General features: G+C 34.0%; 1 protein-coding gene and 2 long non-coding RNA genes across 7 annotated transcripts in view; 2 read left to right on the top strand and 1 right to left on the bottom strand.

The window, feature by feature from the left end:
- Positions 1–26,153, top strand: part of LOC123500319 — a 103,999-nt gene that overhangs the window by 74,409 nt on the left and 3,437 nt on the right. The window contains exons 1-2 of one of the 5 annotated variants that reach the window (XR_006673251.1): positions 9,740–9,796; positions 11,225–11,383. Coding sequence is in view for 2 of the 5 variants with exons in the window: in XM_045249026.1 (XP_045104961.1) it covers positions 11,225–11,314 (90 nt within the window). In the remaining 3 variants the exon portion in view is untranslated. Of the gene's footprint in view, positions 1–9,739; positions 9,797–11,224; positions 11,471–26,153 lie in introns of those variants that run through there. The other 4 variants (XR_006673248.1, XR_006673249.1, XM_045249026.1 and 1 more) reach the window with 4 other exon arrangements.
- On the bottom strand, positions 3,156–10,609 carry LOC123500325. Its single transcript, XR_006673263.1, has 2 exons — positions 10,501–10,609; positions 3,156–3,693 (listed from the first exon to the last, which is right to left on the bottom strand). It is a non-coding gene; the product is annotated as an uncharacterized LOC123500325 (long non-coding RNA).
- LOC123500321 lies at positions 7,126–9,705 on the top strand. Its single transcript, XR_006673258.1, has 3 exons — positions 7,126–7,186; positions 7,680–7,881; positions 9,644–9,705. It is a non-coding gene; the product is annotated as an uncharacterized LOC123500321 (long non-coding RNA).

Here is a 26,153-nt window from a genome sequence, read left to right as displayed (position 1 = left end):
ACTCTAATATTCCTTAGCAAATTATATGTTTCTCTAAAAATTCTATCAATATGGCTTACTGGTTGATTGTTTTCTTCCATCGTCACTCCTAAGTCCTTTTCCTTTATGACTGTGTGTGTGTGTGTGTGTGTATGTGTGTGTGTAATTCACTGTTTGATCTGCTGCAGTGTCTGACGAGACAGCCAGACGTTACCCTACGGAACGAGCTCAGAGCTCATTATTTCCGATCTTCGAATAGGCCTGATACCAGGCACACAACACACACCAGGACAACAAGGTCACAACTCCTCGATTTACATCCCGTACCTACTCACTGCTAGGTGAACAGGGGCTACACGTGAAAGGAGACACACCCAAATATCTCCACCCGGCCGGGGAATCGAACCTCGGTCCTCTGGCTTGTGAAGCCAGCGCTCTAACCACTGAGCTACCGGTGTGTGTGTGTGTGTGTGTGTGTGTGTGTGTGTGTGTGTGTGTGTGTGTGTGTGTGTGTGTTTACCTAGTTGTATTTTACAGGACGGGAGCCTATGGTGGTGTTGTCCCGTCTGTGTATCTCACAGTGTCTAATTTTGTGTTGAAGTGGTGGTGGTGGTGGTGGTGGTGGTGGACTTTGCACACACCACCTCTCTGTCCAGTCCATTCCATATATCTATTACTCTATGGGGGAAGCTGTTTTTCTTGAAGTCTCTTCTGTAGTTGTCTTTTGTGAGTTTTAGTCCATGTCCTCTTGTGTCCCTTGTGTCCCTCTTGAGCAAGTCCATCCTATCAGGAAGCTCCATATTATTCATTATTCTGTAGATGGTCAACAGGTGGCCTCTTTCTCTTCTCTGCTCCAGTGTTGGTCAGTCCAGTCTCTTTTCATACGTAAGAGCCGACAAGGTTGGGGCCAGTTTGGTGGCCACTCTTTGTAGCCTTTCAATTTTGGTGATATTCTTCCTGGTGTGAGGTGACCACAGTACTGCTGCATACTCCAGTCGTGGTCTGATCAAGGATGCCAATAACTTTTCACCATATCTTCATCAATATATGTGAATGCAATGGTAATATTTCTCAGTAAGTTGTAGGTCTCACCAACAATTTGATTGATATGTTTATTGGGGGACATTTCCTTTGTTATGAGAACTCCCAGGTCCTTTTCACTTTCCACCTTCTTAATCTTCTCTTCTCCAAGTTTGTATTGTCTTGTTATCCTATTTTTGCTCTTCCCAAATTCCATTATGCTACATTTGTTAATGTTGAATTCCATCTCCCATCTTTTCCTCCATTCCCATAGTCTATCTAAGTCCTGCTGTAGAGTTCCACCATCATCGTGCGAGCCAACTTTCTTCAAAAGTTTTGTGTCGTCTGCAAAGAAACTGGTGTAGCTTTAATTTGTGTATGGGTGACTTTTGACGTGCTGGAACGCATTCCTTACTATTACATGTTGTAATGGGTTCGGTATACGGTAATTTTGATTTACGCTAAGGTTTTCAGGAACGCATATGTACCGTATAACGAGGACTTACTGTATATTGTTATGATATTGTATTGATTTCAGCTTCAATATGGCCTGTGAAGGAAAAGGTATGTAATCTATTTTCTGTATAGCATGTTTATTGTTAAGTCCTCGTTTGTTAGTGTGTCGTGCATGAATACTTTTTTTCAAGCTAACAATTAGTGGTATGTTGTATCTATGGTGGTGTTTGCTTGATTTAGGTTGAACCAATACTAAAGTGTGCTTATTGTGTTGTAGTACAGTTTTGTGCATGAGAAGTGAATGTTATTACCTTTAGGTTTTCCTATTACACTTGTGTGTAGTTTGTATTGCTTTGCTTTACATTGTTTTTGCTTTGCCTCACTGATTATATTCATATCCTTGACCAAATATACTTTATTGCCAGTCTAACTGGTTTTCATGAATGGAAAGACAATTGTATGATTTTTTTTTTTTCTGAATTGAAACATGTTTGTTTGCATTGATGTAGGATACCTAGCTATGTGTTAAAATGCTTAATGTATATTTGACTTGCTTGTGTGACGTCTCTGCTTTCCATACATACTCTTTAGTGATATTTTGGCTGTAGCTAGGGCTTACAAACACGTGGGTATTCCCACAAAACCATCCCCACCTGCTTCTAGGTGCTTAAACATGTATCTTTTATTTTGTAACTTTGAATGGTGATATGCTTATTGTGTTAGTTTCAACGCTGATATATAATGCTAATAATGTCTGAGGTCTGTGGTAATGGTGTATGCTCTGTTGTGGCATCTTGCATAGTTGATGTGATCAACTATGTAGCTTTTGTCTGCATGTACACCAATTGACTTTTCTCTATATATATATACCTTACTTCTTATGGTTGTTACATTTATTGTGTATGCTTCAAAAACTAATGATAACAATTATGATGAGACACAGCATGATTAATACATTGAAGTATTCATTATTGTTTAAATATCATATTTAGATAGTAAACAGGAAATAAAAACACAAATAAACCATTGTTTTTTTCTGCTACCTTTATTATAAGTGTTGACTCAACACACTACAAAAAGGTACATCCACACATACTGTGTCAACCTAATCTTTCTTTTTCTCATGCAGGTCAAATTAACCATTTATATTGTTCTCTTGCAGGCCAAATTCTCTCTCTCTCTCTCTCTCTCTCTCTCTCTCTCTCTCTCTCTCTCTCTCTCTCTCTCTCTCTCTCTCTCTCTCTCTCAAACTGGGTCAAACACATGGTATTTTTACCACTACTCTTATTCCATTATCATCCCTCGCCTCTGATCCTATTTATTACTTACGGCCAGGCAATGATGAGCAGCTCGCCACTGTCACACCCGACACCCCCCCTTCGAGGGGATAATACCTGGACACACACACACACACACACACACACACACAGATGTGTTGAGACTTGGAACAGTTTGAGTGAGGAAGTTGTATCAGCAAAGAGTGTACATAGTTTTAAAGAAAAATTGGATAAGTGTAGATATGGAGACGGGACCACAGGAGCATAAAGCCCAGGCCCTGTAAAACTACAACTAGGTAAATACACACACACACACACACACACACACCTTTCTCAACTTTATCTATCCTGTCTTATTTTCTATCTATTCTGACTTGATCGTTGTCTTTCTTCTCTTTCGTCTGTTTTTTTTTTTTTTTTTATCTTTTCCATCTTTCCATTCATATTTCTATCATCTCGATTCTTATTTAGTGTATAATATATTTTCTATCTTTCTATACCTTCTATATTCTCTTTACTCGCATCTATGTTGTTTCTATTCACATTTGTCACTAGTGTTCTGAATCTCCTATTCCTTTGTTTGAATACAGTAACATGAACAAGGTTGTGAATGTTCGGGTGTGGTGTGGATGAGCAAGTGAGCGAGCTGGCATTGGGAGCCGAGCGGGGGAGGCAGCGCGACGTGAGGCTAGCCAAGATGTAGGAAGATTGTACTGTACTTATGCTATGGAATGGTGTTATTACTGTAAAGCATACTTAAGAAAGATAAAAATATGGCTGATTTCCTTGTGTATAAGTTTCCTGTGTGTGTGAGTGTGTGTAACTGTGTATGGTGGGTGGATGGTTGAGCGAGGGTGTGGGTGCAGCAGGCTGCAGACTGGGGCACATGACGTGGAGCCTGTGGTGACCGGTGACCGGTGACTGGTGAGGCGGTGACTGGTTCACTCTGGTATTTACACGACTGCCGAGGGAATAATACATAAGGTTCAGTCTTAGGCGCTCACGAGGGAATAGACTTTAGCACTCCCGAGGGAATATACATACTGTAAGGTTCAGTCTAGCCAAGTTAGTTATTAAAGATATAATCGGACACCGGAATTCTGTTTCAAGGTAAGAAGGACGTACTGCTATATACACGAAATGACAACTGCAACATATGACTGGAAAACAAACACAAGCAAGGATGGAAACGGAGTGATTGAAAGTGATAGCTAATTGCGCATTCATTATTTTCCTGACAATATTCTCCTTTTATTTTATGATAGTCTTATATTCTTCTTTAAGTGTCTGTGTGACTTCGCCGAAGCTATAGTCCGACTCAAATATGAAGTCCGCTGAAGGGAGAGACCTATCAGATGGAGGGATGTTGGCTAGAGGCAGTAGAGGAAGGAAAGGATTTAGGAGTAGTGATAGACAAGACTATGAAATTTTCAAAGCAATGTTTAGAAGCAAGAAATAGGGCAAATAGGATCCTGGGTTATATAAATAGAAATGTTAGTTATAAAAGTAAGGAAGTGGTGCGTAGCTTATATAATTCCCATGTTAGGCCCCATTTAGAGTATTGCATACAGGCCTGGTCACCCCAATATAGGCAGGATATCAACATGTTAGAAGCAGTTCAGAGAAGAGCAACTAGGATGATACCAGCATTAAAGCGCCTGGAGTATAGAGAGAGATTAAAGGAATTAAACATGTTTTCATTTGAGAGGAGATGTATAAGAGGGGATATGATACAGTTATTTAAAATGTTCTCAGATACAAACTACATAGATGTGAGATCTTTCTTTACCTTAGAGGAGGGAAGTAGGACTAGAAATCATTTATTAGATTTATAATTATGTATAGCACTGCATGATAGTGATCCCCATGTATGGGGACCACAAATTGTAGAGGATTTCACTGCAGGACTTAGCCCTGTTAATGGGCCAAATATTTAGAATTAGTATATAATGTATTGTGTACTTGTAAGTGTATCTTTGAGTACTGATGACGAGGTCGCTGTGCGACTGATACAGGATAACCTAGATGTGCCCTGGTGGCCCTTTGTTATCCTATTATTTATGTTATATGTTATGTTACTGCTCTTTCCCTCTATGAACACACACACACACACACACACACACACACACACACTGCTCTCTTTCCCTCTATCACCACACACATTTTGTATTGTTTTTTTTTTATTTATTTGTGTTGCTTTTTATTGGTTTTTAATGTCGTGATGTGTAATGGTGGTGGTGGTGGTGGTAATGTCGATATTTTCTCATCTCTCACTGTTTATCTTTTTTTTTAATGATTATGTGTTATTTTTGTTGTTTCGGATTCTTTTCTTATGTATTTCTGTATTTTTTTATTAGGTTTATATATTATGTGGTGAATGTTGAGTTTGGTAATGTCGACATTTTGAAGCTCCCAATGGCTACTCGTATCCTTAAATCAACTAAAACCATAATAACACTGAATATTGCACACAAAATTCCGTGGTAATTTTGAAAGAGTGAGACTTGAACACATACAAGGACATAGTATTGGAATTTGTAGCGGGCAAGGAGAAGAGAGTGAATTCCTTTAGAAAGCCACAGGTGATGATGGCGTCGGTACCTCCCGCCAAGACACAGGGGTGAGCTCACTGGAGTGCCGTTATATTTGCAGCCTGTATAGAGGTGACAGTGCCGTGACAGAGGTGGTGGAGGTTATTAATGCACCAAGGAACAGGTGTGTAAGGTGTGGCAGTGGTGTTGATAAGGGATTAGTGTGTAAGGAGGGAAAGAAGTGTGGTGGGCGAGTGCACGTCTGCTCCATGTCAACAAACTTATGGTGACGGCCGTGTGGTGTTTGGTGTTGCTTATACACCCCATAAACACACTCAACATGCCCATATACACCCACACACACAAAGTGAAGTGATGACATTCCCGACAGCACCAGCGGCGAGACAAGAGAGCAATGCAACTCTTCACCACAACGCCTCACCATCATTTATTTCAGGTATTTCTAAGGCCACTCTCTTATTTGTAGGTTTTCTTTGCATAGGAGAGTGAAAACAGTGCCCAAATGTTGAAAAGGTGATGGATATAACGAGCAGTTGTCAGTATTACCAGCTATTATTTGCTATTAAATGCAACATAAGGATTATGGAGCCTGCCCGCCCGCCCGCCCCCGAGCACCTCCCTGTCCCCCGTGGCAACCTGCGGGTTCCAATACTTTTTTTGATATATTCTCTAAAAATAATATTACGCTTCCATGGTGTGTTTTTAGGGTTTCTATGAATATTTCGTTGTGTTTGAAGTGTGTTCCGCGCCTGTGTTCGGTAAATGTGTGTCGTTTAGTGGTGTTTTATAGCTTAAATATGAGCTGCCATAACCGTCCAAATTTTCCATCTCTCATTTCAACTATTTAATTTCTAGGTGTAACTGGGCCTTTGTAGTATATAGAAATTACCTGTGCTTTTTTAGGCGTGAAATAATTCCATTGAGTGAAATATGTGGACTTTAAAGTGGTGTTTTGTCCCGTTTAACGTAAGTCTTATTTTTTTCAATTTTATTTATTTACGTTTCTGTTTGACGGTCAAACTCGTTGTAGAATGCCTTAAAAGAAAGCTCAGACTCTGTAGAATGTGTTAAAATACTCGCCAAGTGAAAATATCTGGACTTTACAAGAGTTTTTAATGAGTTTAGAGTTTAATGGTTTTGTTTTACATTAATGCTCTTTCACTCGTTCACTTCTGGTTGTGGGTCAGTGTTGGATGCCTGAGAAGAGAGTTTATATTGTCTAATATTTTTCGAAAGAAATATAAAGTCGAAATGGCTGGACGTTTTGGCAGCGTTATGAGTGAAAATGTTTATATACATTTTATATACTTAATTTAGACAGTTTTTTAAAACTAGTTAAGCAGGAGATGTTTTGATGTTTTGGATATTGATTAAAGTATCTAATAAGTCATAAAAAAGTAAGCATTCGGCCTTGGCTTGGTTTTTTCTTGAAGTCATTTTTAAAATTATTTACGTAAATCAGCCGATTCGCCACTATTCCCGCGCTCTTGATGACGTCACAGCCAAGGTGGTGAATCATCATGGCCCAGGCTTGCGTCCCTCCCTCCCTACCGCCCAGTTCGTCGATATTTTGCCTAATATCTAGTGATTTCTACGTGTTTTCCTGTGTTTCTTGGCCCAGGTGTGTAGATATTAGTAGCAGAAGGAAGAAGAAAAGAGAAATAAAGGAGGATGAGGAGGAAGGAATGAGAAAGGGAGGAATAAGTGGAGGAGCAGGCAAGCCACTCTCCCTACACTTCCTCAATATTTTGCCTAATATCTCGTGTTTTCTAAGTGTTTTGATGTGTTTCTAGGCTCAGGCGTGTAGATGGAAGCAGTAGAAGAAAGAAAAAAAGGAAGAGGACGAAGAAGAAACGAAAAATGGAAGTGGAAGAAGAGGAGGAGCCAAGCCACAATATTTAGGTAAGTCCCCTTTTTAATGTTACCGTTCTTTATAACGCATTTTTGTGTTTTTGGGTTATACCTGAAGTATTTTGAGTGTGTTTGGTAGTGTTGCAGGGTGTTTTCAGTGTGTGTTAGATGTTTTTAAGTATATTTTACATATCTTGAGTGTGGTGTAGAGTGGTATTTGAATGTATGGGTGTGCTCTGAGTGCGGTTAGGGGAATTTTGAGGTGTTGTATGGTGTTTTAGATTAGTTTTAAGGGTTTGAAGTTGTCTGTGCGTGTGTGTGGAGTGTCTTGGGAGTGTGTGGTGGGTGTTTTAAGTGGCCTGTGCATATGTGTGGAGTGTCTTGGTAGTGTGTGGGGATGATTTTTGTGTAGTTAGGTGTTTCTAGTTGAGTTATGGGTTTATTTGTTAATATTTTGAAGTGTTGCATAGTGTTTTGAGTGTGTTTTGGGTTAATGTACTCACTTTTGTTAGTGTTGTATAATTTCATGGTATGATGGACGCAGCTGAGATGGGCCTCTGCTGTGGCCAGGCAGTTCAGCCTTGCCGTCAACCCTCCATGTGATGAGTGAGTTGCCAGTTGAGCTGGAGTGTCCTGGTATTGGGGGCTCGTCTGGTATTGTAGACAACCATCTGTGTAACCTTTTCGTGAAGAGGTCCGGTGTGACCCGTCAGGTTCCTGATGGTGTCCGGCACAGCGTTGAAGAGGTGAGCACCATTGTGTGAGAAGGAGTTGTGCATGCAAGTCTTTATTTTATGAGCCATTGCTTCTTTCCTCTTCACATAGCACAACCGCCTTCTTGGATATGGTTAAGTTGTATGCCCACATTTGGTACAAGGCCCTCCAGGATCTAGGAATTTTGAGCATTTTAAATTGGTTTGGGTGTGTTTTGTGGTGTAGGGTGTTATTGGTGTACATTCTAATTCTGATTTGTAAAGCGCAGGGCAGGCATGTTTTTTGGGGGTGATTGAAATATTAGTGTTGTCTTTCATTAACCGTGTTACTGAAACAGGAGTCTTTTAGAAATACAACTTAGGCGCCACTGTTTTCAAAGTCCACAGTTATGAGGAAGTTTGTTCTTAAGAGTGTTTCTGCTTTTGATTTGATAGATATCATGTTAATCTGTCAATAGATCATCAAACATCACTTCAAAACTGGAGGGTTTGGGTGTGTTTTGGAGTTTTTTGGGGTGTTTGGGGTGAAAGAGTGTGTTTTTGTGGGGTTTGTGTGTGTTTTTGGGTGTTTGAGTGTTTTGGGGATTTGGGGATATTTGGGTGTGTGTTTAGGGATGTTTTTGGGTGTTTTGAGTGTGCTTTGGTTGTGTTTGGGTGATGTTTGGATGTGTGTCTCATCTGCATGTTCAAACACTAGCAGGTGGTGTGACTTCATTTTTTTTTTTTTCTTACTCTTCAACAATGGTTGTGGTGGTTGTGGTGGTGGTGATGGTTGTGGTGATACTGGTGGTTGTGGTGGTGGTGGTGGTGGTGGTGATGGTTGTGATGATAGTGGTGGTTGTGGTGGTGGTGATTGTGGTGATTGTGGTGGTGGTGGTGGTGTGGTGGTGGTGTGGTGGTGGTGTGGTGGTGGTGGTAGTGGTGGTGGTGGTGGTGGTGATGGTGGTGGTGGTGGTGGTGGTGTGGTGGTGGTGGTGGTGGTTGGTGGTGGTGGTGTGGTGGTGGTGGTAGTGGTGGTGGTGGTGGTGGTGGTGGTAGTGGTGGTGGTGATGGTAGTGGTGGTGGTGGTGGTAGTGGTGGTGGTGATGGTAGTGGTGGTTGTGGTGGTAGTGGTGGTGGTGATGGTAGTGGTGGTGGTGGTGGTGGTGGTGGTGGTGGTGGTGGTGGTGGTGGTGGTGGTGGTGGTGGTGGTGGTGGTGGTGGTGGTGGTGGTGGTGGTGGTGGTGGTGGTGGTGGTGGTGGTGGTGGTGGTGGTGGTGGTGGTGGTGGTATGGTGGAAATGGGTAGTGGTGGAAATGGGTGATGGTGGAAATAGGTGATGGTGGAGCTGGATCAGTGAAAATGGGTGAATGGAAAAGAGTAGTGGCAGTGGAAATGGATCAGCGGAAATGGGTGAAAGTGGAAATGGGTGATGGTGAAAATGGGTGGTGTTGGAAACCAGTGATGGTGGAAATAGACAAAATTAATTTTTTTTTAATTTGAAAGTCAACTTTTATAATTTGAAGTTCAGGTTTTTTAATTTGAAAGTTAAAAGGTGTACACTTATCCAATTTTTCTTTGAAACTGTGCACACTCGTTGGTGACACCACTTCTTCACCCAAACTGTTCCACGTCTCAACACATCTTTGCGGGAAACTCTATTTTTTAACATCTCTCAGACATCTTCCCTTCCTCAGCTTTTTACTATGCAATCTTGTTGTTTGAATGTCATATTCTTCTCTCAATCTAACCTAACCTTCTAATTTTATTTGTTTATTTTTCCCTAACCTAATCTAATCTAACCAAACATTTGCAGGTCCGCAGAAAACGACACGCCAATTTATTTGAAGTCAAGGACGGAGATTAAAACAGCCTTGAAAAACACCACACCGTTTTGTCCACCGCCATCACCACCTTCTCCCAGATCAAGGAAGTGTATTACAGACTCACACATAAGGAAGAGGTGCAAGTGAGTGTGTTTGGATACATTTGGGTGTGTTTTGTGTCTGTTTGGGTGTGTTTTGAGGTGTTTTGAGTGTGTTTGGTGGGTTTTGGGGTTCTTGGGAGCATTTGGGGTGTGTTTTGAGGAGTTTTGGATGTTATGTTATGTGGTGCATGCATAACACTCACAGCTGTGACCTGCAAAGCTTCACTATTATTTGTGTGTGTTCACACTGTTGTTAGTGGTTTACACTTAAATCCCTCCTTCATCACCCTCCATCTCGGTCTCTGGCTGTGTGGAACCATTCTTTCATAATGACTTTGACAGAGGCTGCTGTTGTATGCCTATAGTCTTCATGCTTGCACACACTTTGTCAAAAAAAAATATTAGTCAATTTCTATTTACCTCATTAAATATGGTGACAGTTTCCAAAAACTTGAACATTTGGTTGTGTGACCTACACTTTACTATTGGACTACCATCTCTACAAGACTTATATTGTAAAGACAGTATATAAATATCACTGATATGTTACATGAAACAAACAGCACTCAAAAATTTTACTTGAGTGGGAAAGGAGTGCTAGAACAAGCAAGAAGAGAATGTATGGACAGAGGGAGGTGGAGGCTCTTCTGCCGTAGCCACCCGTTATGGGACACTCCTGCAGAGAGTGAGGCATAAGAGAATAGAATAGATAAATAGATTCAAACAAATTGAACTACTATACTTACTGATAATGGTATCCTGCAACTTCAAGATGGCAAAAACTGTGTTTCTCTCCTTTGCCACAGCAGTTGTATTGCACAGCCAAGGAGTTTGTCACAGCATACCTAAGAATGCATTTCATTGTGTCTTGCAGGTTAGCACCCCTATCACACAAAAATGTGCAATCTGAAATGGAAAAGAAAAATCTTATACCTAATCTAACACACACAATCATTCACAAATAATCACCACTCCAATGCTTACCATAAACTAATTTGAAGTAATATCCCACTCAATTGAAAACTCAAGAAAACTGCTTGTTCAGCTTTATATTCACCCTCGCGTTGGATTTGGTAAGTTGAGGTTGTTATTTAAGCCTCGTTATCACTGCAGTAAAGTACTAAGCATTAACCTGAACCACGTGACTCCTATACTGATCTCCGTTAATAATGAAATACTAGCTTTGATAATCACACCACACTAACTCCCTCCTTCTCCTCACACCGTGGGACTGACACCGCTGGAGCAACTCTTCGTAATAAAGTCGAGTACAAATTACGGTTTGCAAGGCATTAGGTGTTAGGCATAGGGCGATAGGCGGCGCTGCTAACCATTCTCTTCCAGGTACATGTTAATTATCTAGTCTTCTTCAGTAATGCCCTGGTTAGTGCACCATGGTGGCAATCCTGGAGCCTCAGTTTTATTTATTTTTGGGTGTGTGGTTTTATATGGTATTTTTTGTTGTTCCAGGGTTGCGTGGTAGGTGCGTTCACTGGTCTGGGTTGTGTTGGTGCGTGTTCTGAAGAGATGACCGCAGACGCGCTGGCTGGTGATGACTAGAGGTGCACAGATGCAGTGTTCTGTACAAGCTGGATGGAAGTATGCAAACCTCGCAATGAAGAGGGAAAAGTTGAGGAAATGGTTCTATCTTGACTTTTGGCTAAAATAAGCATCTTGTGTGTATGTGTGTGTGTGTGTGTGTGTGTGTGTGTGTGTGTGTGTGTGTGTGTGTGTGTGTATTTACCTACTTGTATTTACCTAGTTGTAGTTTTACAGGGCCTGGGCTTTATGCTCGTGTGGCCCCGTCTCCATATCTACACTTATCCAATCTTACATTAAAAGTATGTGTGTGTGTGTGTGTGTGTGTGTGTGTGTGTGTGTGTGTGTGAGTGTAGGTAAGATAATTATTATTTTTTTTACAGGTTTAATTAATACTTATTTCTTACAGGTCAAACTACGTAATATCTCTCCTTTTCTCTTGCAGGACAAACAAATTTTTCTCAGTTCTTTAAACATATAGTGTTATTCATGCAGACAAAACGCATGATTACACACTATTTGTTTAAGGAACTGAAATATGTCAAAAAAGGGTTATTAAGGTGTTTTTCAGCATTTTATGCACCAAAACTCAGAAATGTACGCAAAAGACTATATTTCTCTAAACGTCTTATTTATGTGGTTTTAACATGTTTTATGAAAAAAAAAAGTATCGATTCAAAATTTTGTATATAAGTTTCTTTTTACATTGTTATGTTTTCAATGGAACCATCAAACTACCCTTAAAGATCGGTGTGACTGAAGCAAGAGTCTTTTAAAATATAGGTTATTTTGCCACAATTTTCAGAGACCACAGATATGAGGAGCTTGGTTCATATGAGTGTTTTTGCTATTGATAAAGTAGAAATCATTGTAATCTGTCAATAGAACTATTAAACTACCATTAAAAACCTGTGGAACTGAAACAAGAGTTTTTAATGTATAGTTTATGTAACCACTATTTTTCAAAGTCCACCAAGATGAGAAACCTTTTTCATAAGGGTTTTTATGCTATTGATAAGATAGATATGATGTTAATCTGTCAATGGAACCATCAAACTACACTTAAAAACCCGTGTGACTCAAACAAGAGTGTTTTGAAAATATAGGTTATGTAGCCACAATTTTCAACGTCCACAGATATGAGGAGCTTGGTTCGTATTAGTGTTTTGCTACATATAAAGTAGAAATCATGTTAATCTGTCAATAGAACTATAAAACTACCATTGAAAATCCGTGTAACTGAAACAAGAATTTTTAAAAATATATATTATTCAGCCACTGTATTTCAAAGTCCACCGAGATGAGAAATCTTTTCGTAAGAGTTTTATGCCACTAATCAAGTAGGTATCATGTTAATCTGTCAATAGAACCATCAAATGACCCCAAAAAACCCGTGTGACTGAAATAAGAGTATTTTGAAAATATAGGTTACGCGGCCAATGTTTTCACAGTCCACAGAGATGATAAAATTTATCCATAAGAGTGATTTTGCTATTGGTAAGGTAGTAATCATGTTAATCTGTCAATGGAACCATCAAACTACCCTTAAAGATCGGTGTGACTGAAGCAAGAGTCTTTTTAAAATATAGGTTATGTTGCCACAATTTTCAGAGACCACAGATATGAGGAGCTTGGTTCATATGAGTGTTTTTGCTATTGATAAAGTAGAAATCATTGTAATCTGTCAATAGAACTATTAAACTACCATTAAAAACCTGTGTAACTGAAACAAGAGTTTTTAATGTATAGTTTATGTAACCACTATTTTTCAAAGTCCACCAAGATGAGAAACCTTTTCATAAGGGTTTTATGCTATTGATAAGATAGATATGATGTTAATCTGTCAATGGAACCATCAAACTACACTTAAAAACCCGTGTGACTCAAACAAGAGTGTTTTGAAAATATAGGTTATGTAGCCACAATTTTCAACGTCCACAGATATGAGGAGCTTGGTTCGTATTAGTGTTTTGCTACATATAAAGTAGAAATCATGTTAATCTGTCAATAGAACTATAAAACTACCATTGAAAATCCGTGTAACTGAAACAAGAATTTTTAAAATATATATTATTCAGCCACTGTATTTCAAAGTCCACCGAGATGAGAAATCTTTTCGTAAGAGTTTTATGCCACTAATCAAGTAGGTATCATGTTAATCTGTCAATAGAACCATCAAATGACCCCAAAAAACCCGTGTGACTGAAATAAGAGTATTTTGAAAACATAGGTTACGCGGCCACTGTTTTCACAGTCCACAGAGATGATAAAATTTATCTGTAAGAGTGTTTTTGCTATTGGTAAGGTAGTAATCATGTTAATCTGTCAATGGAACCATCAAACTACCCTTAAAGATCGGTGTGACTGAAGCAAGAGTCTTTTAAAATATAGGTTATGTTGCCACAATTTTCAGAGACCACAGATATGAGGAGCTTGGTTCATATGAGTGTTTTTGCTATTGATAAAGTAGAAATCATTGTAATCTGTCAATAGAACTATTAAACTACCATTAAAAACCTGTGTAACTGAAACAAGAGTTTTTAATGTATAGTTTATGTAACCACTATTTTCAAAGTCCACCAAGATGAGAAACCTTTTCATAAGGGTTTTATGCTATTGATAAGATAGATATGATGTTAATCTGTCAATGGAACCATCAAACTACACTTAAAACCCGTGTGACTCAAACAAGAGTGTTTTGAAAATATAGGTTATGTAGCCACAATTTTCAACGTCCACAGATATGAGGAGCTTGGTTCGTATTAGTGTTTTTGCTACATATAAAGTAGAAATCATGTTAATCTGTCAATAGAACTATAAAACTACCATTGAAAATCCGTGTAACTGAAACAAGAATTTTTAAAATATATATTATTCAGCCACTGTATTTCAAAGTCCACCGAGATGAGAAATCTTTTCGTAAGAGTTTTATGCCACTAATCAAGTAGGTATCATGTTAATCTGTCAATAGAACCATCAAATGACCCCAAAAAACCCGTGTGACTGAAATAAGAGTATTTTGAAAACATAGGTTACGCGGCCACTGTTTTCACAGTCCACAGAGATGATAAAATTTATCTGTAAGAGTGTTTTTGCTATTGGTAAGGTAGTAATCATGTTAATCTGTCAATGGAACCATCAAACTACCCTTAAAGATCGGTGTGACTGAAGCAAGAGTCTTTTAAAATATAGGTTATGTTGCCACAATTTTCAGAGACCACAGATATGAGGAGCTTGGTTCATATGAGTGTTTTTGCTATTGATAAAGTAGAAATCATTGTAATCTGTCAATAGAACTATTAAACTACCATTAAAACCTGTGTAACTAAAACAAGAGTTTTTAATGTATAGTTTATGTAACCACTATTTTCAAAGTCCACCAAGATGAGAAACCTTTTCATAAGGGTTTTATGCTATTGATAAGATAGATATGATGTTAATCTGTCAATGGAACCATCAAACTACACTTAAAACCCGTGTGACTCAAACAAGAGTGTTTTGAAAATATAGGTTATGTAGCCACAATTTTCAACGTCCACAGATATGAGGAGCTTGGTTCGTATTAGTGTTTTTGCTACATATAAAGTAGAAATCATGTTAATCTGTCAATAGAACTATAAAACTACCATTGAAAATCCGTGTAACTGAAACAAGAATTTTTAAAATATATATTATTCAGCCACTGTATTTCAAAGTCCACCGAGATGAGAAATCTTTTCGTAAGAGTTTTATGCCACTAATCAAGTAGGTATCATGTTAATCTGTCAATAGAACCATCAAATGACCCCAAAAAACCCGTGTGACTGAAATAAGAGTATTTTGAAAACATAGGTTACGCGGCCACTGTTTTCACAGTCCACAGAGATGATAAAATTTATCTGTAAGAGTGTTTTTGCTATTGGTAAGGTAGTAATCATGTTAATCTGTCAATGGAACCATCAAACTACCCTTAAAGATCGGTGTGACTGAAGCAAGAGTCTTTTAAAATATAGGTTATGTTGCCACAATTTTCAGAGACCACAGATATGAGGAGCTTGGTTCATATGAGTGTTTTTGCTATTGATAAAGTAGAAATCATTGTAATCTGTCAATAGAACTATTAAACTACCATTAAAACCTGTGTAACTAAAACAAGAGTTTTTAATGTATAGTTTATGTAACCACTATTTTCAAAGTCCACCAAGATGAGAAACCTTTTCATAAGGGTTTTTGCTATTGATAAGATAGATATGATGTTAATCTGTCAATGGAACCATCAAACTACACTTAAAACCCGTGTGACTCAAACAAGAGTGTTTTGAAAATATAGGTTATGTATACAATTTTCAACGTCCACAGATATGAGGAGCTTGGTTCGTATTAGTGTTTTTGCTACATATAAAGTAGAAATGCAGGCAAACCACACTATACTTGTTAAAATATCTTATTTATGTGTTTTAAGATGTTTTATGAAAAAAAATACCATTTTTTTAATTTTATTTTTTGCATAAAACACTTAAAACACATAAATAAGACATTTTAACAAATATAGTTTTTGCCAAATATTTCTGAGTTTTGGTGCATAAAATGTTTGAAAACACCAAAAGAACCCATGTTTGACATATATTAGTTCTTTAAAACAAATAGTGTGTTTGACATATATTAGTTCTTTAAGCAAATAGTGTTATGCGTTTGCCTGCTTTTCTATGTTTTGGTGAAAAAAGCTGAAAACTACTAAACTAACAATATTTTCTTACTTTTTCTTTGGTTATGTCTATATTGGCTTTTCATGAATTTTATCGTTTTGAAGTATAGAAATGTAAAATGATTTGAATATACAAAACTTTCAATCGAGATAGTTTTTTTTTTTTCCATAAAACACCTTAAAACACATAAACAAAACAAAACGTTTTAACAAATATAGTGTTTTCCTGCATTTTTGAGTTTTGGTGCATAAAATGCTGGAAAACACCAAAATAACCCATTGTTGCCATAATTCAGTTCCCTAAACAAATAGTGTTTCATCATGCGTTTTGCCTGCATTTCTGTGTTTTAGTGCAAAAAATGCTGAAACTACTAAAATAACACGTTAATGTTATATTTATTGTGGTTTCTCTATATTGCCTTATTTTCATCAATTTTATCTTTCTGAGGTATAAAAGTGTAAAATGACAAATATAAAAAATTTTCAATCGATATAGTCTTTTTTCATAAAACACCTTGAAAACACATAAATAAGAAGTTTCAACAAATATAATGTTTTGCTTCCATTTCTGAGTTTTAGTGCATAAAATGCTGGAAAACAATATAATAACCCATTTTGACATATATGAGTTCTTTAAACAAATAATGTGTAATGATGCGTTTTGCCTGCATTTTTGTTTTGGTGTGAAAACAAGCCAATATAGAGAAATGCAAGTAAAAGTAACCAAAACGATTTATTTAAATAGTTGTCAGCTTTTTGCACCAAAACACAAAATGCAGACAAAACACATGATTACACACTATTTGTTTAAGGAACTGAAATATGTAAAAAATGAGTTATTAAGGTGTTTTCCAGCATTTTATGCACCAAAACTCAGAAATGCACGCAAAGACTATATTCCTTTAAACATCTTATTTATGTGTTATTAAGATGTTTTATGAAAAAAAAAAAAACTTTCGATTGGAAATTTTATATATTGAATTCATTTTACAATGTTATGTCTCAAAATGATGAAATTCATGAAATCAAGCCAATATAGAGAAACAAAAGAAAAAATAAGAAAAACATATTATTGTATTAGTTTTCAGCTTGTTTTGCACCAAAACACAGAAATGCAGGCAAAACTAAAGATTACACAATATTTGTTTAAGGAACAGAATATGTCAAAATGGGTTATATAGGTGTCAGCATTTTATACACCAAAACTTGAAATGCAGGCAAAACACTATACTTGTTAAAATATCTTATTTATGTGTTTTAAGATGTTTTATGAAAAAAAAAATTTTTTTTTTTGCATAAAACACCTTAAAACACATAAATAAGACATTTTAACAAATATAGTGTTTTGCCAGCATTTCTGAGTTTTGGTGCATAAAATGTTTGAAAACACCAAAAGAACCCATGTTTGACATATATTAGTTCTTTAAGCAAATAGTGTTATGCGTTTTGCCTGCTTTTCTATGTTTTGGTGAAAAAAGCTGAAAACTACTAAACTAACAATATTTTCTTACTTTTCTTTGGTTATGTCTATATTGTCTTTTCATGAATTTTATCGTTTTGAAGTATAGAAATGTAAAATGATTTGAATATACAAAACTTTCAATCGAGATAGTTTTTTTTTTTTTCCATAAAACACCTTAAAACACATAAACAAAACAAAACGTTTTAACAAATATAGTGTTTTCCTGCATTTTTGAGTTTTGGTGCATAAAATGCTGGAAAACACCAAAATAACCCATTGTTGCCATAATTCAGTTCCCTAAACAAATAGTGTTTCATCATGCGTTTTGCCTGCATTTCTGTGTTTTAGTGCAAAAAATGCTGAAACTACTAAAATAACACGTTAATGTTATATTTATTGTGGTTTCTCTATATTGCCTTATTTTCATCAATTTTATCTTTCTGAGGTATAAAAGTGTAAAATGACAAATATAAAAAATTTTCAATCGATATAGTCTTTTTTCATAAAACACCTTGAAAACACATAAATAAGAAGTTTCAACAAATATAATGTTTTGCTTCCATTTCTGAGTTTTAGTGCATAAAATGCTGGAAAACAATATAATAACCCATTTTTGACATATATGAGTTCTTTAAACAAATAATGTGTAATGATGCGTTTTGCCTGCATTTTGTTTTGGTGTGAAAACAAGCCAATATAGAGAAATGCAAGTAAAAGTAACCAAAACGATTTATTTAAATAGTTGTCAGCTTTTTTTGCACCAAAACACAAAAATGCAGACAAAACACATGATTACACACTATTTGTTTAAGGAACTGAAATATGTAAAAAATGAGTTATTAAGGTTTTTTCAGCATTTTATGCACCAAAACTCAGAAATGCACGCAAAGACTATATTCCTTTAAACATCTTATTTATGTGTTATTAAGATGTTTTATGAAAAAAAAAAAAAATTGATTGGAAATTTTATATATTGAATTCATTTTACAATGTTATGTCTCAAAATGATGAAATTCATGAAATCAAGCCAATATAGAGAAACAAAAGAAAAAATAAGAAAAACATATTATTCTATTAGTTTTCAGCTTTTTTGCACCAAAACACAGAAATGCAGGCAAAAACTAAAGATTACACAATATTTGTTTAAGGAACAGAAATATGTCAAAAATGGGTTATATAGGTGTATCAGCATTTTATACACCAAAAACTTGAAATGCAGGCAAAACACTATACTTGTTAAAATATCTTATTTATGTGTTTTAAGATGTTTTATGAAAAAAAAATTTTATTTTTTGCATAAAACACCTTAAAACACATAAATAAGACATTTTAACAAATATAGTGTTTTGCCAGCATTTCTGAGTTTTGGTGCATAAAATGTTTGAAAACACCAAAAGAACCCATGTTTGACATATATTAGTTCTTTAAGCAAATAGTGTTATGCGTTTTGCCTGCTTTTCTATGTTTTGGTGAAAAAAAGCTGAAAACTACTAAACTAACAATATTTTCTTACTTTTTCTTTGGTTATGTCTATATTGTCTTTTCATGAATTTTATCGTTTTGAAGTATAGAAATGTAAAATGATTTGAATATACAAAACTTTCAATCGAGATAGTTTTTTTTTTTTCCATAAAACACCTTAAAAACACATAAACAAAACAAAACGTTTTAACAAATATAGTGTTTTCCTGCATTTTTGAGTTTTGGTGCATAAAATGCTGGAAAACACCAAAATAACCCATTGTTGCCATAATTCAGTTCCCTAAACAAATAGTGTTTCATCATGCGTTTTGCCTGCATTTCTGTGTTTTAGTGCAAAAAATGCTGAAACTACTAAAATAACACGTTAATGTTATATTTATTGTGGTTTCTCTATATTGCCTTATTTTCATCAATTTTATCTTTCTGAGGTATAAAAGTGTAAAATGACAAATATAAAAAATTTTCAATCGATATAGTCTTTTTTCATAAAACACCTTGAAAACACATAAATAAGAAGTTTCAACAAATATAATGTTTTGCTTCCATTTCTGAGTTTTAGTGCATAAAATGCTGGAAAACAATATAATAACCCATTTTGACATATATGAGTTCTTTAAACAAATAATGTGTAATGATGCGTTTTGCCTGCATTTTTGTTTTGGTGTGAAAACAAGCCAATATAGAGAAATGCAAGTAAAAGTAACCAAAACGATTTATTTAAATAGTTGTCAGCTTTTTTGCACCAAAACACAAAATGCAGACAAAACACATGATTACACACTATTTGTTTAAGGAACTGAAATATGTAAAAATGAGTTATTAAGGTGTTTTCAGCATTTTATGCACCAAAACTCAGAAATGCACGCAAAGACTATATTCCTTTAAACATCTTATTTATGTGTTATTAAGATGTTTTATGAAAAAAAAAAAAACTTTCGATTGGAAATTTTATATATTGAATTCATTTTACAATGTTATGTCTCAAAATGATGAAATTCATGAAATCAAGCCAATATAGAGAAACAAAAGAAAAATAAGAAAAACATATTATTCTATTAGTTTTCAGCTTTTTGCACCAAAACACAGAAATGCAGGCAAAACTAAAGATTACACAATATTTGTTTAAGGAACAGAAGTATGTCAAAATGGGTTATATAGGTGTATCAGCATTTTATACACCAAAACTTGAAATGCAGGCAAAACACTATACTTGTTAAAATATCTTATTTATGTGTTTTAAGATGTTTTATGAAAAAAAAAAAATTTTTTTTTTGCATAAAACACCTTAAAACACATAAATAAGACATTTTAACAAATATAGTGTTTTGCCAGCATTTCTGAGTTTTGGTGCATAAAATGTTTGAAAACACCAAAAGAACCCATGTTTGACATATATTAGTTCTTTAAGCAAATAGTGTTATGCGTTTTGCCTGCTTTTCTATGTTTTGGTGAAAAAAAAGCTGAAAACTACTAAACTAACAATATTTTCTTACTTTTTCTTTGGTTATGTCTATATTGTCTTTTCATGAATTTTATCGTTTTGAAGTATAGAAATGTAAAATGATTTGAATATACAAAACTTTCAATCGAGATAGTTTTTTTTTTTCCATAAAACACCTTAAAAACACATAAACAAAACAAAACGTTTTAACAAATATAGTGTTTTCCCTGCATTTTTGAGTTTTGGTGCATAAAATGCTGGAAAACACCAAAATAACCCATTGTTGCCATAATTCAGTTCCCTAAACAAATAGTGTTTCATCATGCGTTTTGCCTGCATTTCTGTGTTTTAGTGCAAAAAATGCTGAAACTACTAAAATAACACGTTAATGTTATATTTATTGTGGTTTCTCTATATTGCCTTATTTTCATCAATTTTATCTTTCTGAGGTATAAAAGTGTAAAATGACAAATATAAAAAATTTTCAATCGATATAGTCTTTTTTCATAAAACACCTTGAAAACACATAAATAAGAAGTTTCAACAAATATAATGTTTTGCTTCCATTTCTGAGTTTTAGTGCATAAAATGCTGGAAAACAATATAATAACCCATTTTTGACATATATGAGTTCTTTAAACAAATAATGTGTAATGATGCGTTTTGCCTGCATTTTTGTTTTGGTGTGAAAACAAGCCAATATAGAGAAATGCAAGTAAAAGTAACCAAAACGATTTATTTAAATAGTTGTCAGCTTTTTGCACCAAAACACAAAATGCAGACAAAACACATGATTACACACTATTTGTTTAAGGAACTGAAATATGTAAAAATGAGTTATTAAGGTGTTTTCCAGCATTTTATGTACCAAAACTCAGAAATGCACGCAAAGACTATATTCCTTTAAACATCTTATATATGTGTTATTAAGATGTTTTATGAAAAAAAAAAAAAATTAGAAATTTTATATATTGAATTTATTTTACAATGTTATGTCTCAAAATGATGAAATTCATGAAATCAAGCCAATATAGAGAAACAAAAGAAAAAATAAGAAAAACATATTATTCTATTAGTTTTCAGCTTTTTTTGCACCAAAACACAGAAATGCAGGCAAAAACTAAAGATTACACAATATTTGTTTAAGGAACAGAAATATGTCAAAATGGGTTATATAGGTGTATCAGCATTTTATACACCAAAACTTGAAATGCAGGCAAAACACTATACTTGTTAAAATATCTTATTTATGTGTTTCTTAAGATGTTTTATGAAAAAAAAAATTTATTTTATTTTTTGCATAAAACACCTTAAAAACACATAAATAAGACATTTTAACAAATATAGTGTTTTGCCAGCATTTCTGAGTTTTGGTGCATAAAATGTTTGAAAACACCAAAAGAACCCATGTTTGACATATATTAGTTCTTTAAGCAAATAGTGTTATGCGTTTTGCCTGCTTTTCTATGTTTTGGTGAAAAAAAAGCTGAAAACTACTAAACTAACAATATTTTCTTACTTTTTCTTTGGTTATGTCTATATTGGCTTTTCATGAATTTTATCGTTTTGAAGTATAGAAATGTAAAATGATTTGAATATACAAAACTTTCAATCGAGATAGTTTTTTTTTTTTTCCATAAAACACCTTAAAAACACATAAACAAAACAAAACATTTTAACAAATATAGTGTTTTCCTGCATTTTTGAGTTTTGGTGCATAAAATGCTGGAAAACACCAAAATAACCCATTGTTGCCATAATTCAGTTCCCTAAACAAATAGTGTTTCATCATGCGTTTTGCCTGCATTTCTGTGTTTTAGTGCAAAAAATGCTGAAACTACTAAAATAACACGTTAATGTTATATTTATTGTGGTTTCTCTATATTGCCTTATTTTCATCAATTTTATCTTTCTGAGGTATAAAAGTGTAAAATGACAAATATAAAAAATTTTCAATCGATATAGTCTTTTTTCATAAAACACCTTGAAAACACATAAATAAGAAGTTTCAACAAATATAATGTTTTGCTTCCATTTCTGAGTTTTAGTGCATAAAATGCTGGAAAACAATATAATAACCCATTTTGACATATATGAGTTCTTTAAACAAATAATGTGTAATGATGCGTTTTGCCTGCATTTTGTTTTGGTGTGAAAACAAGCCAATATAGAGAAATGCAAGTAAAAGTAACCAAAACGATTTATTTAAATAGTTGTCAGCTTTTTTGCACCAAAACACAAAAATGCAGACAAAACACATGATTACACACTATTTGTTTAAGGAACTGAAATATGTAAAAAATGAGTTATTAAGGTTTTTTCAGCATTTTATGCACCAAAACTCAGAAATGCACGCAAAGACTATATTCCTTTAAACATCTTATTTATGTGTTATTAAGATGTTTTATGAAAAAAAAAAAAAATTCGATTGAAAATTTTATATATTGAATTCATTTTACAATGTTATGTCTCAAAATGATGAAATTCATGAAATCAAGCCAATATAGAGAAACAAAAGAAAAAATAAGAAAAACATATTATTCTATTAGTTTTCAGCTTGTTTTGCACCAAAACACAGAAATGCAGGCAAAACCTAATGATTACACAATATTTGTTTAAGGAACAGAAGTATGTAAAAAATGGGTTAACATAACATAACATAACATAAATAATAGGATAACAAAGGGCCACCAGGGCCCATCTAGGTTATCCTGTATCAGTCATATATTAGTTCTTCGTCATCAAATCAGTATTTAAAGTATAGAAATGTAAAATGACTTGAATATACAAAACTTTCAATGGAGTTTTTTTTTTTTTTTTCATAAAACACCTTAAAAACACACAAATAAAACGTTTTAACAAATATAGGGTTTTGCCTGCATTTTTGAGTTTTGGTGAATAAAATGCTGGAAAACACCAAAATAACCCAATGTTGCCATAATTCAGTTCCCTAAACAAATAGTGTTTTATCATGCGTTTTGCCTGCATTTCTGTGTTTTAGTGCAAAAGATGCTGAAACTACTAAAATAACACATTATTGTTATATTTACTTTGGTTTCTCTATATTGCCTTATTTGCATCAATTTTATTGTTCTGAAGTATAAAAATGTAAAATGACTTGAATATAAATAATTTTCAATCGATATAGTCTTTTTTCATAAAACACCATGAAAACACATAAATAAGAAGTTTCAACAAATATAGTGTTTTGCGTGTATTTTTTGAGTTTTAGTGCATAAAATGCTGGAAAACAATATAATAACCCATTTTTGACATATTTGAGTTCCTGAAACAAATAATGTGTAATGATGTGTTACCTGCATTTTTGTGTTTTGGTGCAAAACAAGCCAATATAGAGAAATGCAAGTAAAAGTAACCAAAACAAGTTATTTTAATAGTTTTCAGCTTTTTTTGCACCAAAGCACAAAAATGCAGACAAAACACGTGATTGCACAATATTTGTTTTAGGAACTGAAATATGTCAAAAATGAGTTATTAAGGTGTTTTCCAGTATTTTATTCATTAAAACTAAGAAATGCACACAAAGACTATATTCCTTTAAACTTCTTATTTATGTGCTATTAAGATGTTTTATGAAAAAAAAAAAAAATCGATTGGAAATTTTGTATATTGAATTCATTTTACATTGTTATGTCTCAAAATGATGAAATTGATGAAATCAAGCCAATATAGAGAAACGAAAGTAAAAGTAAGAAAAACATATTATTTTATTAGTTTTCAAATTTTTTTCCACCAAAACACAGAAATGCAGGCAAAAACGAATGATTACACAATATTTGTTTAAGGAACAGAAATATGTAAAAAATGGGTTATATTGGTGTATTCCAGCATTTTATACACCAAAAACTCAGAAATGCAGGAAAAACACTATACTTGTTAAAATATCTTATTTATGTGTTTTTAAGGTGTTTTATGAAAAAAAAATTTATTTTATCTTTTTCATAAAACACCTTAAAAACACATAAATAGGACATTCTAACAAATATAATGTTTTGCCAGCATTTCTGAGTTTTGGTGCATAAAATGTTTGAAAACACCAAAATAACCCATGTTTGACATATATCAGTTCTTTAAGCTAATAGTGTTATTCATGTGTTTTGCCTGCTTTTCTATGTTTTGGTGAAAAAAAAGCTGAAAACTACTAAACTAACAAGTTTTTCTTAATTTTTCTTTGGTTGTCTCTATATTGGCTTTTCATGAATTTTATCGTTTTGAAGTATAGAAATGTAAAATGACTTGAATATACAAAACTTTCAATAGTTCTTTTTTTTTTTTTTACATAAAACATCTTAAAAACACATATATAAAATATTTTAACAAATATAGTGTTTTGCCTGCATTTTTGAGATTTGGTGCATAAAATGCTGGAAAACAATAATATAACCTATTGTTGCCATAATTCAGTTCCCTAAACAAAGTATTTTATCATGCGTTTTGCCTATGTTTCTGTGTTTTAGTGCAAAAAATGCTGAAACTACTAAAATAACACGTTATTGTTATATTTACTTTGGTTTCTCTATATTGCCTTATTTTCATCAATTTTATCGTTCTGAGGTATATGCAGGCAAAAACGAATCCTTACACAATATTTGTTTTAGGAACAGAAATATGTTAAAAATGAGTTATATTGGTGTATTCCGGCATTTTATACACCAAAAACTCAGAAATGCAGGCAAAAACTATATTTGTTAAAACGTCTTATTTTTGTGTTTTTAAGGTGTTTTATGAAAAACCTTTTTTTTTTTACATGAAACACCTTAAAACGCGTATATAAGACATACAAATATAGTGTTTTGCCAGCATTTCTAAGTTTTCGTGCATAAAATATTGGAAAACACAAAAATAACCCATGTTTTACATATATCAGTTCTTTAAGCAAATAGTGTTATTCATGTGTTTTGCCTGTTTTTCTGTGTTTTGGTGCAAAAAAAATCTGGAAACTACTAAAATAAGACTTTTTTGTTTCTCTTTCTTTGGTTTCTCTATATTGCCTTATTTTCATCAATTTTATCATTCTGTCATTCTGAGGCATAAACATGAAAAATTACTTGAATATACAAAATTTTCAATTTTTTTTTTTTTTTTTTTTTTTTCATAAAACATCTGAAACACACATAAATAAGACATTTTAGCAAATATAGTGTTTTGCCTGCTTCTCTGAGTTTTGGTGCATAAAATGCTGGAAAATACCAAAATAACCCATTGTTGACATAATTCATTTCCTTAAACAAATAGTGTATTATCATGCATTTTGCCTGCGTTTCTGTGTTTTAGTGCATAAAATGCAGGAAATCATAATAACCCATTTTTGAAATATTTCACTTCCTTAAACAAATAGTGTATAATGATGCGTTTTGTGTGCATTTTTGTGTTTTAGTGCGAAAACTAGCAAATATAGAGATATTAGAGTAAAAGTAACAAAAACATGTTATTTTAACAGTTGTCATCCTTTTTTACACCAAAACACAGAAATGTAGACAAAACGCATGTTTACACACTATTTGTTTGAATAGTGAAGTATTTTCTGTATCAAAACCTTCGAATGCGCTTACTCCCTCATCAACATAGTCATCATCTTCTTTCATTCTTTCCGTAGTCTCATACCTGCATTTAGATGGAATCTCTTCTTTACTCATGATTCTCTAACACTTGATTTCATGAAAAACGAGTCTACACTACTCGCCCAGGACACTGCAAATACTATACAACAGGTGTGTGTGTGTGTGTGTTTTATGTGTTTGTTTATTTACCTAGTTGTAGTTTTACAGGG

Source organism: Portunus trituberculatus, unplaced genomic scaffold, assembly GCF_017591435.1.
Source record: "Portunus trituberculatus isolate SZX2019 unplaced genomic scaffold, ASM1759143v1 PGA_scaffold_202__28_contigs__length_962959, whole genome shotgun sequence".
Lineage (NCBI taxonomy): Eukaryota > Metazoa > Arthropoda > Malacostraca > Decapoda > Portunidae > Portunus > Portunus trituberculatus.
This window is presented reverse-complemented; position numbering and strand designations above follow the sequence as displayed.